General features: G+C 39.6%; 1 protein-coding gene across 1 annotated transcript in view; it reads right to left on the bottom strand.

Moving 5' to 3' along the window:
* Positions 1 to 607: 607 nt before the first annotated feature.
* Positions 608 to 17983, bottom strand: part of LOC123629804 (TNFAIP3-interacting protein 3-like) — a 23642-nt gene continuing 6266 nt past the window's right edge. Inside the window, 6 exon segments of the mRNA XM_045539185.1 lie at positions 608 to 2013; positions 4891 to 4989; positions 5851 to 5901; positions 10178 to 10303; positions 13365 to 13481; positions 16558 to 16686. Of these exon segments, the coding sequence (XP_045395141.1) occupies positions 1915 to 2013; positions 4891 to 4989; positions 5851 to 5901; positions 10178 to 10303; positions 13365 to 13481; positions 16558 to 16686 (621 nt within the window). The 3' untranslated portion in view covers positions 608 to 1914.

Genomic DNA, 17983 nt, shown 5'->3' with positions numbered 1-17983 from the left:
AAACACTAGTCATATTATTATCCAAATTGGAGCCCCATTCTCATCTTTGTAATGTTAGAAAATTTCAACATAGTGGAGGGGCAGCTTTTCAAAGGCACTACAGGGTTTGCTTCAAAGCTTAGGTCTTAGAATCCTGCATATCAGAGATTCTAATCCCAGTGCTACCGTTTACCATGGGATTTAGATATATTACTTAAACTCTCCAAGCCTCAGTTTCCTCATGTGTAAAACAGTTTAAAATAAAACCTATTTTATAGCATCCTTGTGAAGATTAAAATAGTAATATTTTTAAAAATACTTAGGTGGGTACGCACCGAGGTTTATTCTTTACTGTAGTTTTACATCTGTAGACACACTGTATATGTATACGTCACAAAACGAATTATATTTTTCCTAAGTAGACAAAATCAGCAGGTCTCATACACTGACTACGAAATTTCATTTTTGCATGTTCTATTTAGTTTCTGAATGTCACCACAATTCATCTCTATTTTACATAATTATTAGCATAGTGATATATAAATGGACTTATGATATTACTGAATTCTCTACTGAGTAATTTCTGAGTAATTCTCTATTGAGTATTTTCTAGTGATTAAACTCCAACTCAAGGAGAAAATATCTTTAATATTCATTCCAGACCAATATAAAATGAAAATTATAATTGGGTAGCAACTCAGCTATTATACAGCAATGGATTTCAAAAGCACAGATGTTATGCAACAACCATTCTGGAAAATACACCTTTCTAACGAAAGCTCTCCATTACAGCTGGAGCCCAAGAACTTCATTAAAACCACTAGTTATATCTGTAGTAGAAAGCAAAGAAAAACAGTAAGTCCTATAGTTTTCTGATAAATACCTACCTGGACATTTTATTATAGAGTTCTCACATTTTATATTTCTTCTCTGTGATGTTACCATAAGCTATGGCCTTTAACACTCCCAGTGCTGTGTACAGCTGTCCAGGTTGTATACTGCACAACTCTGAGAGCGTCCATTCACATAGACTACCATGACAAACCCAGCAGCTCTCTGAAGTTCACAACTCGAACTGTGGTATCCCTGGTTCCCTACTTTCACTCCACAATGGACTCCCTGTATTAAAAACTAGAATTCTATGATCTCAGCTCTGAACTAAATGGCCTGAAATTAGAATAGATCTTCAGCTTCTTTAGATAGATTGAAATTTTTGGAAATTAACAAGTCAGAGTCACAGTTGTGTGTCATGAGACTTCAAACATGTGGCAGACATTAAGGACTTTGGATTATATGCGATGAGAATAAAAGTGGGATTATGATTATATCTCAGTTTATACAGCTTCCTTCTAGGGGGCCATGTGAGACCATAGAAAGCATAGTGGTAGAAAGTATAGCAGATTCTATAAAAAAGAAGGAGAATGGTAAACTAAAGAAAAGTAAGATTACAAAGTACTCTTAGATATGAGTACTTGACAGGCGACTTGTGGTTTTTCCCAGCACACTACGAGGTGGCTGTTGTGGGCAACCCCGGCCTACATGAGCAGCTCTGCCATGGAGTCTGACATTTAGCCAGAAAGGAACACAGTTCTGAGCCTTCGGCTGCCTCTGTCTGTCTGCCAGTGACATTTAAACCTGGAATAGATGAGCACTTGTCCTTTGTAGTACAATCGCAGAGCTTTGCTGCTGTTACATACAGATATGCGGAAAGTTTTCATTTCTAGCCCCAGATGGAATTCTGGCTCTGAGACTGGAACAGGACCAGAAGCCAGAATGGAGATTCATGCATTTCTGCAGCTGCACATTTTCTTTGTTTTTAGGAGTTTAATTTAACCCCAGGTACATCAAATTAAAGTTGTGTGGGCAACACGACTTTATAGTAAGTCTTGCCCGAGCACAAATGAATACATGTTGAGTCAACATCCCACCAGAAAGTCAACATGAAAGACTGAGCAGTGCAGCTGTGCTCTCACCGTTGGCCTTGTGCTGTGCGTCTGGCGGAAGCCGGTCCGGAGCATACCACGGGCAGTCTGGCTGCGTGGAACAATAAAACATTATTATAGCAATATGGACTTCAAACAAAGTGCAGCGGCAAGTCACAAAGCGTCATTATGTTATGTGGCTTTTATTAAGCAGACAACACAGAAGTAATTTCTTCCCAAATCTGTCGCCAAGCTCCTTCATCCTGCTCACCTCCCTCATCACTGCCACCATCTCTCCCCACCCCTCTGAAATCCACTCTGGCCAGAATTTCTCCTACTCTGCGGCTGTGATACGTTTTCTTTCTTTCTTTCTTTTTTTGAAACAGATGTGTTTTGGATATCTGCAGAAGTATAAACACTTGTGTAAAACTGACCTTAGCCCATACATAAAACAAAGCAACTTACCATCGACACATACTTTTTTAAAAACCCTCACACTGGAGGCAATGAGGAGGCCAGGAAAAAAAATGCAAGTTTAATATATGTTTTCTATTTTCTTCAAGGAAGAAACCTAAGCTGTTAGACGGGGACGGGGCACGCAGAGGTTCAGGATGGCGACGCAGGGCTCACCCTTCCCTCTGCACGGTTCTCCAGCAGAACCTACTCTCCAAATTGCTGCACCAGGCTAGTCTAGAAAGACCAGATTTTTCTCGTGGGATTTTCTCTTAGGTTTATACTAGTTAAGAACAGCTAGATATTGAATGTCAGGGAGCATGTCAAACAAATTGCATTGAATAAACAATAAGCTATAGACCTGAACTATTAAGATAGCTCCAAGGCCAGCATCTTTGTATTTAACTCCTTGGAACGGAGCAAGCTCAGCTTTACCTGGCCACAAAGTAGGCCTGCCTTCTGCTCCGAATGCCCACCCCAGCCTCCTACTTCCGCACAAGACACAGACAATATACATCTTTTGTGCCATTATTCAATTATCTCCTAAAAATAACTTGAGGAAAATTTCTCTAACGTGAGCCACTAGAGAGCACTGATAGGGCTGCCCGGCCACTAACAGTAGCCTACAAAGTTCGATGACCTGACACAACACTGGGAACGCCGCCTGTCTCAGAGCCGGGACAGTGTGACCTCACCCTGCCCCACTCAGGCACCTGGGCTCCTGGCTCCTTTGGCTCATGAAAAAGCTAAAAGGGGAAATGAGATCACCTCTGCTTTTTATCTTCTCATCTATTTTTAGACGTCTCCAGTAACACACAGGGTAAGTGATGTGAGCCTCAGTTTTATAGCTCAGAAGAGTCACCAAAAGGTGAATATGCCATCATGTCACCAGCATCGTTGCCTGTGACTGAATTCAGGCTTAGCTATTAGCAAGAAACATGGAATATTCTTTTGAAATTAACTCTGAGGATTTTGCTGTAAATTCTGCCATTATGTAAGATTTTTTAAAAAACTGAATACAGCTTGAAACTGTAGGCCATTACGCATGGCCTGGAGTCCTGTTTTCAAACGTGGATCTGTGTTGGTGCTAAGTTTGTGTGGTCTTGATGGCCTCGCCCCTTCCAGGTGACAGGAAAGTCTAATGAGAAGGTGAAGTCCTTTCTTCCTTCTGTAAATGAAGAGTTGACAAAAATGCCATTTCTACTCCTAAACTTGAATGACTTACTGGTTTTATTGTTAATCTTTTATAAAAATCTCTCTCCAATTCCCCAACCTGTAGAAGCTAACTCCTAAATAGATTTCTCTTTATGTTTCCCACAATCTTAGTCTACTCCTACATTCTTGGAAAAAAAAAATTTTAAGGAATAATAGCTGTGTTTGAAGATTCCCAGAAATGTTTCTAGTAAAGACTGAAAAGAGGAAATGAGAAAGGAAGAGGTAAAGAAACAGGTAAAGAAAAGAGGAAATGAGAAAGGAAGAGGGAACAGCACTAGCAACGGGTAACATGAAAACCCAATTCTCAGCAGTGTGCTGTGTCACACCAGGGCCAAATCAGAGATGCTCATTAAATCCTGACATGCTCATGCCACCCAGAGAGTCGTCATATCCTCCCTTGAGACACGGGCTTTGAGTCACACTCAAGTACCAAAGTATGGGAGGTTTCAGGCAACCAAGAGAATCAGGCGGTCTGTATGTGCCTTGCCAGGAAAATTCCAGTTAAAATCTCAAATTTTTTGCATCATTGGAAACACCATTAATAAAAACTAAGGAATGTGGGGTGAACTGTCCGAGCAAATCCAAAATCTAGAAAAATGTGTAACTCTTTTCCTGGATAAAGTTTCTGTCTACATAGGCAAAATGGAGAGCAGACGCAGAATTCAGACTGTGGGGAGAGGAGGGGGCGGATACTGCCACTGAGAAGGAAAGGAAGGGCACTTCGGGTTTGACTTATTCAGGTTGACTGTCCAAATCAATTCCACTCACAAATAATTGCTCAACTGTTCGCTTCATTCTGCCTGGGCAGACACAGCCGTGGAGAACAGTTTAAGTGGGTCACTTTTTTTTGGATCCTTTAAGAAAATCCTTTCAATTGAAAAATGTCAAAAGCTATTTTGCACACAGGCAGCCATATCCATAGTTGTTCAATTTACGTTTATAACTAAAAGAAGCATCTCATTTTTTGTTTGCCCATATTTACTTTGCTTTTCTTTACACATAAAAACATCCTTTGAGTAGAGTCGGGCATGCCAATTGAAAATGACCCATATGAAATGTTACATGTTTGTTCAGGAAATCATACCTCAGTTTGAGACCTTTCAGTTAATTTATTCATATCTATGTGTCCTGTGGATTCAGTGTCTCAAAGATAATTATATTGTACACCGACCACCGGAACAGTACAAATTAGGGGATGAGAGAAAATAGAAGCTCTTTCTACAGATAGTAGTATTACATGCCAAAACTCCAGAGATGCACATAATTTTTACCTAAAGAGAACACTAAGCATTTATTTGCCACAATGAAAGCTCTTACTTACTGGGTGCTCCTGTGGATTCTGCACAGCCGCAGGGCCTGCTGGTCCCCAGGGATCCCGCAGGTGGAAAACCAAGCCGCAGTGACAGGTTGGCAAACACATCTGGGGAGAACAAGGCTGTCGGTTCATGGGCAGTGGGTGAAACTGGGGAGTTACACTGACACGTGCTCTACACAACAAGCTTGGGTTTCAATCTTGAGGTGCCCAATCTGGAATAATTCTAACTCAAAATAGTAAATATGTCAGTATAGATTCAGGACCAATACAGACGAGACTCCAAGGCCAAATTTTATCTAAGGTGAAACTATAGTCACTTCTTCATTTTGAAGAAATTAGAAACACTTGAAAAGTATACAGAGTTAACTTTTTTGTTTCTGAGTTATCGTCATAGAGGGTCCTCACTGAAGAAAAACCATCCACTGAGGCATAAAGTAAGTTTTCTTAGATTGCAGTCAGAGACAACTCAAGTCCAGAAAGGAAATTAGGAATTAAGAGAAACAATATTCATTCTTTAAGGCCACTAGAGAACCCACAGGATAGAATGCTTCAGTGATCAAGACATTTTCTTGAAAGAGGCAAAATCTTTGCTATGGTTTTCCACTGTAAATTGTGTGAGCAACTGCAAGAAATACCAAGGAAATATATTTCCCAGATGTTTGTGGGTGTACAAAGAATCTCCATCTGAGTGAACACACACTAAGGCTTGTGCCGCTGGAAACATGCTCCAGAAAGCGCGTGTTCTGCCCGAGTGTGACGGCTGAAAGTCTTTGGTAGTTCCCAAGCGTGGTCCACCCACTGACGGTTCAGTCGGTAATGAAAGGCACAGGCTGCTCTGGGCCACCTGCAGCAGCGCACGCCTTTAACCGGGACCACGAGAAACGCTGTACATGGGAATAAACGTGTGAGTGACTTGCAGTTGCCACCTCAACTGTGACAAGAGGGCTTAGGTAAGGACCAACATACCTGTTTTAATTGCTTTTCCAGTTTTTCTTTCTCCATCTGACAAGCTTTTGTCTATGGACAAAACAAAGGCATTTGCTTATCAAGAAGAGTTCAAGTCATTGGTTCCAAACGCACTCCTGACCCAGCTGTCAGCGACAGACTCAGAGACCTGAGCGCTGAGGCGCTGGCAGCAGGAACGCCAACAAAAACAGTCACATTCTGGTTTTTCCAATCACACACTGATCCTATCTTGAAATTCCCAAATGAAGTGTGGAAAGCTGGATAGCTTTAAATCCTATTCCAACTTTTTGAGGCTATTGTAATTCTGAGTTTTAAGCTGATCTATTTAGATATAGATACAGAAACGGCTTCCACTGCTGACTGAATGAAGCTGGAATTGGTCATTCTGACATTCAAAAGCCCCCACAATAAATGTTAGATGCTGTACATGCACTTAACACAGGCCAGACACTGATCTAAATCCTTCACGTACAATAACTTATTGAATCCTCTTAATGCCCCCAGGTGATACTTAATATTATCTCCATTTTGGAGATGAGGACATCCACACATGAGATGTTGAGTAACTTATTCAAAGTCACACCGACTTCTCCCAGCCACATCTAGCACAGTCACCTGCCCTGGGGTCCCTCCACATCTGACACACCTAGAGGAAGCCCCTTTTTCTCTGAGTGTTTATTAATTCCACCCTTATCCCTATACCCCATTTTCCGCATCCCTAAAAGGCATGGCCAAATGTCTCCTCCTGGGCGATATCTTTCCAAGTTGTGCTCTTCAGAATTATTCCCTCCTCCCTTGGTCTTCCCACGTGGAGTCGTGTGTTTACTATGAGGCTTTGTCCAATATGTGCTATGTATAGTCAATTCTTGCTCCTGGCAGTAGTTATGTTCCATAAAGTCATAACAAATACCGGGTTAGTGAATTCTGAACCATTGTTCCTAGAAGAAATGCAGGCTTCAGTTCCTGCAGGCCTCTGGTCACAGTATTTTTGTCAACTAATTGATACATAACTTTGTTTTATGTGTTGCTGTTTTATGTGTTTATGTTTTATATATTGCTGATTCATTAACACAGAACTCATGGTCAATTGCACTACAACTTACGCCTGCATGAAGTTTACCTAACATACGTGTTCTCGGTAAAGGCATGTCACAGCCTTCATGCGCTTAGGAACACTGACAGTACTTCGGCACTACGCTTCGTGGCCATTGTAAACAATGAAATTACCAACAAAAAGCACAAAGCTGTGAAACACATGGCACTAAATGGATCACAAGAAAGAAACTTTCTACAGTGTGAGAACTGAAACAGGAAGGCAGCAGCACCGTGTTCAACCTCAGCCAGGAATGTGCATGTCAGGTGACTCTGCCACTGCCTGCTCAGGCATGCGAATGCACCAGGAGAGCACTGCAGGGGCTGATCTGGGGAACACACACACGTCAGTGCACAGGCAAATTCACATATACGGAATCTGGTTGCTCAGGTGTGCGAATGTGCCAGGAGAGCACTGCAGGGGCTGATCTGGGGAACACACACACGTCAGTGCACAGGCAAATTCACATATACGGAATCTGGTTGCTCAGGTGTGCGAATGTGCCAGGAGAGCACTGCAGGGGCCGATCTGGGGGAACACACGTCAGTGCGCAGGCAAATTCACATATACGGAATCTGCGATGCTCAGAACAGACTGTGTATGTCTCTCTAATTATATCGTGAGTTCTTTAATAACAAGAACTGGTATTTTATTCCTTTACAGTACAAAGCAGAATGCCTTGCAGAAAAAAAGCACAGGAATTAGAATACAAGGAACTGAAAGTAGCATGTTCATATAACTAAATGAAACTATTAAACATGCACCCTTCTAACAGACTAAAATAATTTATGAAATACCTTTGAGTCATGACTTCAGCTCGGTGTTTTTATAAAGGCTTTTTCCCCCTACTTAACCCTGAGAACAACTCTGTGAAGTCATGAAGCAGGCATCGTTATCCCTATTTTACAGGTGAGGATACTCAGAGAGGTTAGGTAACTTATTTTTTAAAGAGAGAGGTTTTAGAGTTATAAGAAACATTTTAGAGCTCATCTAGTCCAACTCTGTCATCCGACAGATGAAGAAAGGGAGTCACTGCAGGTTGAATAACCTGCTCAAGGTCACACCAACTGAGCACTAGAGTGGCAGGACCACCAGGTCTTTCCCCCCAAATTTCTCCGACTCCTGAGTACTTAAGCAGGTCTCACTTCACCACGTTGCTATCTTACCATTGTTGCTGCCTTAAAAACATCCCCGGTGACAGAATGAATCGGTTCTGGTGTGTCAGCAACTAGTTCCAGAATGATTTGACCTAAACATTCCTTTAAAAGTCCACTCGGACAATAAATAATATGTTATTCAACTAAGGTAACCCCAGTCCTTTTTATTATATCATAGCATTTAACCTGCTGTAAATACACTTAACAAAGATCATCAAACCATCTACTATATTTCTTTGTGAGTTCTAACATCCTTTTTCCAAAGTGAAGGACACTTTTGAAAAATAAATGATTGGGCTATCATTATTTTAAAGGAAAATTTTAATAGTTTTAAGATATCATTTACATATCATTAAGATTGTCCCTTAGTTTATAAGCACAATTATACCATACTGTGTCTAGACAATACATTTATTTTGTTGATAACTATCAAAAATTACAGATGGCACAGGAAATGACTTGTGGATTATAGCATATAACATGGCATGGATGAACAGATGTTCCTGGGCTGGATAAAAGTTCTGTAATGGCAAGGACATTGCCAGTCTTAGACATCAATTCATCACCAATCTGAACTTATTTATAGAAGAATGGATAAAACTCAAATATAGTAGGAAGTGAAACTATTTATACAGTGACAAAAGAAATTAAGGAAGCTCTGCATGTAAGAAATAAAGCTAAAAGAGAGATTTCTTAACCTAGAGTAACCAGAATATTTTCTTACCCACTGTTTATAAATTATGTATTAGGTTGCATAAATTATTTTCAGAAAATTATTTTATTATATTTTACTATTTTATTCCTCTAATTTCTTAGAGAGAAAATTGTTCTCTTGAAAATTTTTTCCATGTAGAATTAGAAATTTCAAATTAATCCTTCAATAAAAATCAGAAAAGAAATTAAGTTTGATTCACAATCTACTTTGTATTTGGAGGAGGAAGGGGATGACTAAGAGTTTAAAATGTCTTGTAAGACTAAGAATCTTAAAGCTAAGAGCTGCCATAGAAGGTACCACAACGATCTCTTATTTATTCAAAAGCATTGCAAGATTTTGCAAATCAAAAATGTTGCGTTTCGGCCGGGCACGGTGGCTCACGCCTGTAATCCTAGCACTCTGGGAGGCCGAGGCGGGTGGATCACTCGAAGTCAGGAGTTTGAGACCAGCCTGAGCGAGACCCTGTCTCTACTAAAAATAGAAATAAATTATCTAGACAACTAAAAATCTATATAGAAAAAATTATCCAGGCATGGTGGTGCATGCCTGTAGTCCCAGCTACTCTGGAGGCTGAGGCAGGAGGATGTTTAAGCCCAGAGTTTGAGGTTGCTGTGAGTGAGGCTGACGCCACGGCACTCACTCTAGCCCAGGCAACAAAGTGAGACTCAGTCTCAAAAAAAAAAAAAAAAAAAAATGTTGCGTTTCATTTTATTTTTTTAAGCCAAATTGTGTTAGCTACATTTTTCTTCATTAACATCAGTATTTACCCATCATGGCAACTTCCTGAGTCTACTTTAATATATCCTATTACACTTAATTTTAGCGTGCTTACATTTAATATATTCTATTTTAATAAACTGGTAACCATTATCTGGCTTCCTTGATAGTGCTCCAGTTACATTAAATCTGGAAACCCACGGAACAAAATCCTCAGTTTCACATGTAAATGGCCTTTAGAAATATGTATGTTTTTGGCAGACAGGAGCACTCTCACATAGCTCTTCAAAGAAAATGACAAGAATTTAGAAACCACTTCACTCTATTTGAGTACTAGGTCGTTCAACTCCCATTCCACCAAGATAAATATTATGAGAAAAAGATCAAAAGAACTGTATTTTATAAAAGACTTTGGAATCCAATTTCTTGGGTAATACTTTACTATACTTTAGTTAAAAAAAATTTCCAGTCATTTTCATCTCCTCACAAGATTGTTTAAGAATGATTTCATTGCAGGTGCTCATCTCTCCAGAAAATCCAGTGTCAACTAACAGAAGTCAAAAAGTCTTCTTTTTTTTTTTTAAAGAAAAAAAATAAAATAAAATACACATATTCTGGCAAAGAGTATTTTGTTTTGATTTGTACCTGAGAATTGAGCCTGTTCAGCTGGGACTGGGAAGTCTGATTAATCTGCTGTAGCTCCTCTTTCTCTTGATTAAGTCTTTCTCGATCCGATCATTCTTTTTTGAAGTCTTCTTCATATATTTGCACCTAAGAAACATTAACTTGTGGTTATAAAAGCTTCCTTTACTCTTAAGCCATTTAAAAGATTTCAGAAAAGGTGTTTTCTGGGCCTTTGCAATCTGAGATGTTCCTATGCTCTCTTCATGAATATTTCTTCATGGTATGATGGAGAAATACACAGGACTATTTAATTTTATCTTTCGCTTTGTTTACAGTGGCAACTCTCAACAATTCCTGCATCAGGAATTCAGAAGGAAAGTAACAATATGTATGTTTTGAAACAATTCCTCTCTGCTGCACACTCTCCACTGTGGTGATGAACCCTCTGGACCAGTCATCTGGCACCAACACAAGGGCTCCGATGCATGACACTGCTTGAAGTTCTAAATGACAGTTTACTGACAAGAGCTGTGAAGGGAAGTCACAGAATACTGACATGCTAAAGCGCCCAAGTATAAAGTATAGGTTGAGTGCAAAATAGAAATGAAAGCCTGATGTGTGTGGAAAAGTAAGGCGTTCACAAATTTTGCCCTTTATAAGTAATATTTTAGTGGAACACCTCTTGAGAGGTACTTCAAATATTCCAGAAGGTGATCAATCTAAAAAGAAAAATAGATTTAATTATTGTTGTTGCTTTTAATGGGCATAGTGTTGACTGGTGGCTTGTAGACTAGCATGTGAAGTTATGAAAACAAAGGAAACTCAGCTAATGAGGCAAAAAAATTCCTCTTAGACCATGACTTAAATTACTTACATTGGAACACAGTAGCTAGATTTTTGTCTATAAACACTAATGCACGTTGTACCTTCATCACCAACAGTGCAATAAATTTTAACTAAGGGTTTTTCAATTTTAAGTCAACAATAATAGAACAAAATAGGCAAGACAAAAAATTAAACACTTTCGATAGCTCTAGATGCAGATGTACATATTCCATTTTTAAGGCTTTATTTACCAGAAGCATTGCAAAGAAGCTATATACAGCCAAGCTGGCATTTTTATTTTTATTTTTATTTTCTTGGTTGAGAACTGAGGTGCAATTCCAGAGACAGTTTAACGCTCTGTAAACAATTACCAGAAGCCTTTTACATGGGACCAGGCCATCTGATTAGAGTGGAACACCCTGGCAATGTCATCAGTTCAGCCAGGTAGAGGCAAAGACTCTAATTCAATTTCTTTGTGTATTTAAGCCCTTTAGTGTTTCACGTGGCACTTGGTGATGTGGTGATTGTGGGTGCCCAGTTAGAAATGTGCAGTTAAAATGCTTATGAAGAAAGTTACCAACAGAGCCACCCCAAAACTAAGAAGATGGATCTCCCACTGGGGATTATGAAAAAAATCATACCTGTCACTGTCTTTGTCAAATATGAGCTAATCCATTACTGTAAACTCCATGTGTAAGAGTGACACATTATGTACATTATACATCAGCACCAAAGAGGATTCAAGTCTTTGAACATAAGCAATGCGTTCTTTTTGTTTTTCAAAGGAATCCTAGCTAGCACCAACAGTGTTTTAGGGATTGAGAATTTGACAGAGCTTTGACACTCTGCATATTACCCTATTCTCTTCATGGGTTTACTTTTAAGCCATGCATATGACCACGATTATTCAAATGAACTTGGTAGAAGAGAAAACCCAACTTCACCATCAAGTGTTATGACATTTTTAGATCTACTTACAGATAGGCTACTTCCTATGAAATAATAACAATAAATAACAACAATAACACAAGTGCTCAATCTTTTCATGTACTGCATCAAAAATCGTTGTCATTGGCACTTGCTCAGAGCAAAACAGTCAACAAATCAAACCCAGGGACATCAGAAAAAGACACTTTCCATCCCTTTGTTCTATGACGCCCTCTTCCCCACTGCTAATACATTACCGGCAACATGTGCTTCAGGCATTGGGATTCCTGTATGTGTCCTGTATTTATCGACACTGCCATGAACTGTTCCAGCCTTTTACCTACATTAGTTTATTTAACCTTTCACAGGAAAAGAGGTGTGCTATGCATGGTTGGGCCCTCAGCCAAGCGCACACCAGCTGAATGAACTACAGTTAGACACAAACAGTGTAGGCAGCTACATCCCTACAGCCCTAAGCTGCCGGCAGATACATGCATGAACTGTTGTAGCAAGCGCATCCTTACTCTTGCTGCCCACCTGGCAACAGTGAGGGAAGCTGGGTGAGTGGGGAGGAGGGAGCTGATGGGCATCAGTAAGTTGCCAGGTGGTGCTACCCACACATGGGAACAGCTGAGCAGACCTGGCTCTTCAGTGATTATGCCCAGTGCAAAGGATGCCCTTTAAAATTGCCCTTCCTGTTCAAAAGTCTGGAGGCCAGCAGCTACGAAATCACAATCTGGCTGCCACCATTTTCTGAAAAGGCCCAGAATTTGGATTAATAGCATTTTTAGGCCGGGCGTGGTGGCTCACACCTGTAATCCTAACACTCTGTCTAGGCTGAGGCAGGTGGATCGCTCAAGGTCAGGAGTTCAAGACCGGCCTGAGCAAGAGCAAGACCCCATCTCTACTAAAAATAGAAAGAAAATTATCTAGCCAACTAAAAAATATATATAGATAAAATTAGCCGGGCATGGTGGTGCAGGCCTGCAGTCTCAGCTACTTGGGAGGCTGAGGCAGGAGGATTGCTTGAGCCTAGGAATTTGAGGTTGCTGTGAGCTAGGCTGACGCCACAGCACTCACTCTAGCTCGGGCAACAGAGCGAGACTCTGTTTCAAAAAAAAAAAACAGAAAACAGCATTTTAAAAATAATCTCTACATGAAACTCTCTAGACCCAGTGCTAACAGAATCTCACCCAAGGGTTAATTAGCATACCCCTCTTTTGACTGTGTGAGCTTGGCCGTGCCATTTAATCCAGCAGACACTCAATTCCCTCTTTTATACAGTGTGGGAACGAACTAACTGATCTATAGTCTTCCTATCAAGCTGTAAAGTTAGATAATTCTAATTAAAATAAATGCAAAAAACTTTTGACATATTCTGAGCAGCAAAACAAGTGTCCAAAGGAGTGTGACAAACCCCTGTCTTCTTGTGTTCATGCCACTTCCAGCTTCTCACCTGCTGCTTGAGAACTTCCATTTCTGTCCTCAGCTCTTGAAGGTGGCGCTCTCCAGACTTCCACAAACAATCCCCGGAAGATGAAGAACACTCGATGCTCAGGGCATCCTGAAGAGCCTGTGGTAGCAGATAAGCACACGGGTGATCTAAGATTTACCACATCACATGAATCCATTTATAACAGTTACAATCATTTCAAATGCACCCACAAGGTAGAATTTCATCTTTAATGTTGCTTACAGGACTGAATAACTTTCTTCTTTTTGATTTTTTGCATTATGTATTTTTTCCCCCAGAATCTCTGTCTTTTCTCCATGATAATGCTTATGCTATTCAATCCCCATTATTACCTAGGGGGGCTTTGATGTTGGACCCTCCTCTACCTAGCCAAATAGGAAAGGAAACCATATCTATCGCCTTTTTCTAGATTCTCTGGTTTAATTACATTTAACTCTGTAGATGATGCTCAGACCTCAGGAAGCATGAGAGGTAGCAAACATGCCCATCCCTGGGCACTGCCAGTCTGAGATTCTGCATCAGCAGATCTGGGGGTAGAGTCTGAGAATCTGAGTTTCTCAAAAGCTGAGAAATGTCCCAAATGATGAGTAATATTCTGCTATACAACCATGCCATACCCCCAACAGGAGAGAGGGATGAAAATAAAACCCTTGGGTATTTTCTTCAAAGCAAATAAACTGGATTGAGTACACAGTTGTGTGAACTTCTGACAATCACAAGTTCATTACTAGGCTGACGTATTACAGATTTCTGCTGAGTGAATGGGTCAGCAGGCTTGTACAAGGAGAGCAGGCCCCAATTCCGTGCTGTGGTGCACGGTGTGCACAGTCCGCTGCTGAAATCAACATTTTGAGTAACTTCCATCACAGTGGTAAAAAAGAAAAGAAAAATATTCATTGTAACATAGAAGAACAATAACATCTTACACGTCATGATCTTCTAACACATGTGCTAAATGAGAAAAAAAATCTCTTTTCGTAACTATCACTTAATATGTATGTTTTCAAGTGACAGTTCAAGGTGTAAACAGACATGTGGGACAAAATCTCTTCTGGCTTTAAGTGTCCTTTTATTTTTCTCACTGCCCATAAGTAATGTATTATGCTCATTAAAGCATAAATCTTGGGTCTAGAATTGGCTATTGAACATATTACATACTAGCTAATTAAATTTGTTTATTCATCTATTCATTCATCTACCCATTCAACAAATATTTAAGAACTTATTGTAAGCAAGGCCCTGTTTAGGCACTCAAGATATGGCAGTACACAAAACAGAAAAAAAGTCAGGACCACATTGTGCTGTTGCCTTTGTGAGTCCCTTTCTCCATAAAAATACATATTAAAATTATATTTTACAACTGCCTTGCTATAAAGGCAAATATATATGAAAACATATATTCAACAAAAGTTTATTTTTTCTTTTGATTTTAAATGACAGTAAACATTTATGGGCCCCTAAACGTATTGTGGTCCCTAGACACTGTGTCTACAGTGCTTAATGAAGACAGCTGTACAAAAATCCTAGCCTTATGTAGCTTGTAATCAAGATTGAGAGACAGAAAACAAATAAGGTAATAAATATAAGACATTAAACATATATTAGGTAGTAACAAATTCCAAGGAAAAATTAAAGCAGGAAGTATGAGGAGTATGTAATTTTAATTAGGATAGCCAGAAAAGTTATCTTTGGGAGGTGACATTTGTATAAATATCTGCGTTTACATAAATCAATTTTTCTCATTGATATTTTATGATTATAATCACCAGAATTATAAAATTATTATTTTTCTAACTTCAAAAAATTATGAACTATAAATACAGATAAATAAAGATGAAGTGTGCACATGGACATAAGCAAAAAAACAGCATTCTTGGCTGTTCTGATATCTACGAGATTTATATCTTTGTGCCCACATTTAGGGACATGAACTACAGAATATAAGAAAACTTGTAATACGGTGTCAAAAATGCGAGGGATTTTTAATATAATCTTAATTAGTTCCTCTAATTCATTTGCAGAAGATTTTCCAGCAGAGAATAGGAGGAAAAAGATACATATTTGCCCTAAATTTGTCTGTCTAAACATTGTTTTTCTTTTTTAGAGGATAAAGTACATTGCCTGTGAAGTCAATCTCCACCTTGCCATTTTCTCCTGATGAATAACTTGTTCCACAAACAGATCTAATACAGGGTCACATCTGCAAAGCATCTTATCAACTATGCAGGCACATGCTTAGCATTGAGGATCTTTAAATGATACCTGGGAACTCTGGTTAACTACAGCCATGGGCATTCAGTCCAAAACACAAGGTCTGAGCACATTTTCAAGGCCAAACACCTACTCTCCTTTCAGAAGAAAGACAATTTCTATGGCTTTGGTCATGAGATAGCTAGTTGAGAGATGCGTATCTCAACTCAACCACGTGCTACAGCATTCCCATGTTCCACACATGGCTTGGCGCTTGGAAGTCAAGAGCAAACAAATTTTTATTTTTCCCCTGAACTAGTCATCGACCCCTTCCCGCTGATAAGTAATTAGTCCATAAAACCACACACACACACGCATTATCCTTTTGCAGCAATTCACAGGCTGCCCCTCTGAAGAATTACGTTGGAGTTAAGGTATTATAACACTTGCATTTTCCTAAAAGCCTTGACTATTCCTGACCCCCCCCTACATCCTGCCCCCAATAAAAGTGGGTTTTAGGCTTGCACTTGGGAGGGCCACAATCTCAGCCTTGGGTCTGGCATTTAGCATGCTTCCATATAGTGTGCATCACACCCAGCTCTAGTGATCATTTTAAAGAGCAGCTTGTTTCCTCAGGAAGCTTTTGTGGTTGACCAAGAGATACGTTACTGTTCGCAAACACCCACTTGCTTTGTGTGCTTCTTCAAACTAAAAAAAAACAGTTCTTATAGTCTATAATTTCTCTTCACTTCTCTTTTTCATGATGATTCTTCGCAGGGACATAAATTCCCTAAAGCCTCCTTATCCATGTATGGCTGAAAGCTGTAGACATGAGTTATTTCTAAAATTACAGATAATGTCTTGTGCAAGCCCCCAAGGCTGGGACCCATGTTGCAGGCTAGATTTTGTTGTGACTCTCAGTAGGAAAGTGTCCTTACACAGGGACCTCTCATTCTGATCTCCCATGCTTGGGCTGGCCTGATACCTTATTGAGGCGTCTTATTTCACATTCTAAATGTTCCTTCTTCTTGTTTGCAAGAGCATTTTTTTCCTTCAAAAGCTTATTTTCTTTCTTCAATTCATGCAATTCTTCATTTAGGCTTTCCTTTTCCTTCTGAGGTAAAGAGCAAGAAAATAAAATCAAACTCAGTAAATGTCAAATGCGATATTGTAGAAAAAGTGATATATCAGCTGCTATGGTCGATTGAGAGGGTCACCCTTCTGAGATATAATAATAACATAACCTGCAAGATTTTCACTGAACATTCCATTTGACCAATATCCTTTGGGTGAAAGACAAGGTTAGGATTGAAGAAATCTTTCTTTTATCAAGACTTAGTGGAGTAGCTTAGAAGTTTTGTGACCCTAGGAAAAAAATCAAGATCCCCAAGTCTTACTTTCAATAGTCAAATAAATGGGTCTGCAGAATAAACAAGTTCCCATATACTAAGTGATGGATAAGTGATTCAGAAAAGTAGCTGAAACTCCTAAAAAGAAAAAAACTGTCATTGCAACAAAATAATACTCTATCTGAAAGCTCAATCCTGCAACACTCTGTACTAGAGAGTGGGAGAAGACAATTTTTGGGCAAACAAGACCCTTCACTATAGGTAATTATTCAGAGCACTGCATTGTTGAGATTATTATTTTTAAAAGGTAGAAATCAACTAGTTCAATTGCCACCACTGTTCCATTTTTTAGATCTTTATCAAGAAGTCTAGTGTACTAAATGACTGAAGGTTAGCTGCTTAGACACTAACAGGCTCTGGATTCAGACAATGTCCCCTATCTCTTAATTTTAGATGCCAGATAGCAAATGTTTTGTCAAGCAAATTGGATTCTTAAGGAGATTGAGATTTTAACCAGGTAAAATAAATATTGCAGAATTTAGGCAACTCGAGATAAGAAAATAGCTAATACATGTGTTAAAGTACGTTATTTTAGTAATTGATCTTTCCCAACGCAACTATTAAATTTTAAAAATCCACTTTAGGTAATTCATTGTCATTAAAAATGCAAACATTTTTTATTTGCTTTTAGTTAAACAGCATGGCCTCTAGACTTAGAAAATGAACCAATCATTTTCTAATTTAAGAGAAAATTATTCTAACTAGAAAACGGTCCCAACTGCACAGGGAAACAATTAATTACAAAGATTCCCGGTCAGGGTGTGATTGGAAAAGGAGATGCCGGCTACCCGGCTGAAAGGGAGTCGCCACAATCCGTTTTCCCTCCTCACTGCGGCAAACACGTCCCACGAGCCAGAGCCCCCGGGCCGGCACGTGCCACGCTGGTCTTAGGCCACCGCCACCGCCTCGCAGCGTCAGGGGCCAGACGCCACCACGGAACAGCCACCCTTGCGTTTTCTCTTACTTGGAGGCCGCTAGTATTTAAGGCTTTCTCCTCCCCAG

Source organism: Lemur catta, unplaced genomic scaffold (assembly GCF_020740605.2).
Source record: "Lemur catta isolate mLemCat1 unplaced genomic scaffold, mLemCat1.pri scaffold_43_ctg1, whole genome shotgun sequence".
Lineage (NCBI taxonomy): Eukaryota > Metazoa > Chordata > Mammalia > Primates > Lemuridae > Lemur > Lemur catta.
This window is presented reverse-complemented; position numbering and strand designations above follow the sequence as displayed.